Source organism: Corvus brachyrhynchos, unplaced genomic scaffold (genome assembly GCF_000691975.1).
Source record: "Corvus brachyrhynchos isolate BGI_N302 unplaced genomic scaffold, ASM69197v1 scaffold346, whole genome shotgun sequence".
In the NCBI taxonomy this organism is placed as follows: Eukaryota; Metazoa; Chordata; class Aves; order Passeriformes; family Corvidae; genus Corvus; species Corvus brachyrhynchos.
The window spans coordinates 4,584,880-4,586,230 of record NW_008238644.1 but is presented as its reverse complement, the minus strand read 5'-3'; the positions used below and the strand labels follow the sequence as shown (position 1 = coordinate 4,586,230).

The following is a 1,351-nucleotide window of genomic DNA, read 5'->3' as shown; positions in this document are numbered from 1 at the left end:
TTACTCACTGATGCAAGACCAGCTGGGACACAGCCAGCACCCGGGCATGAACAGCCCGCAGCTGCAGCAGATGCACCGCTACGACATGACGGGCCTGCAGTACAGCCCCATGATGTCCACGGCCCAGACCTACATGAACGCCGCTTCCACCTACAGCATGTCCCCCGCCGCCTACGGCCAGCAGCCCTCCACGGCCATGAGCCTGGGCTCCATGGGCTCCGTGGTGAAATCCGAGCCCAGCTCGCCGCCTCCGGCCATCACTTCCCACTCGCAGAGGGCCTGCCTGGGAGACCTGCGGGATATGATCAGCATGTACCTGCCCCCCGGGGGGGATGCCACAGACCCTTCCGCCCTGCAGGGCAGCAGGTTACACAGCGTCCACCAGCACTACCAGAGTGCCGGGACTGGCGTGAATGGTACCGTACCACTAACTCACATATAAACTTGGCTGCTCCGGACGGCTCCCCGTCTTAATCCCTAACCCCACCACCGCTCCCTGACTACACCGGGACGTACGGCAGTGTTGCTCGGCTTAGCAGACTTAATACTAACTCTGGAGAAATTTTAAAAAGGAAATCCGTTAGTTGTGTCTTTTTTTTTTTTTTTTTTTTTTTTTTTTGTACAAGAAATAATATTTGAGCAAGTTGGTATTTTAATAGAGCACAACTCCTGCCTCCTAGAAGCCGCTGTGAAGTTTTCAAACCACGGCAACTCCTTTCCTGGTTTCGGCTAGGTTGGGCACTGTTTTATTCGCTTGAAAGTTTTTTAAAAATCTTGCATCTTCCAGTTTGATTTCTAGCGTTGCAATGACATAAACAAAAACCGCGGGCTTTTGTTTTTAAACTCGGTTGTTCACATAATCGTTGTGGTTTATTAAGTGTTTTGTTACCGACCCTCGCTTGGTTTCTATCCACAATCTGTAGCTTTCACGACTTTTTAACTTTGAGGTTTTATTCCTTGAAAAGGGGGAGGTGGGAGAGAGCAGAGCTGTGCGGGTCGCAAACGCATTTCTTTTATTTATAGTAAGTTGTGTGTCTTGGTTTTTCTTAAGCTGTAAACTTATGTAAATGGGTTTGTGAATTTTACTGTGAACCATGTTTTGACATATCGGATGAAGAAACGTTTTAGTTTTGTTACCGGATTCCTTCCAAAAAAAAAAAAAAAAAAAAAAAAAAAGTCATCGAAATACTCCTTCCCTGTTCCTAGTCCTCGTTTGCTTCCTTCTTCCAAACGAAGAGAGATCAATAAATTTTATATCAGGCACGTCGGCGGTGTCCGGGCGGTTTGTGCGGGTCCCTCCGCGGCTGCGGGGAGCGCGGAGCGGGGCTGGGCCGAGCCCATCCCGGGGCTC

The 1,351-nt window shown here is 49.6% G+C and overlaps 1 protein-coding gene across 1 annotated transcript; it reads left to right on the top strand.

Annotated features, from left to right (window-relative positions):
- Positions 1-6: 6 nt before the first annotated feature.
- Positions 7-1,264, top strand: LOC103617860 (transcription factor SOX-3). The gene has a single exon (XM_008636209.2). It carries the CDS (start codon positions 11-13, stop codon positions 440-442), a length of 432 nt encoding a protein of 143 aa, XP_008634431.2. The 5' UTR covers positions 7-10; the 3' UTR covers positions 443-1,264.
- Positions 1,265-1,351: the final 87 nt, after the last annotated feature.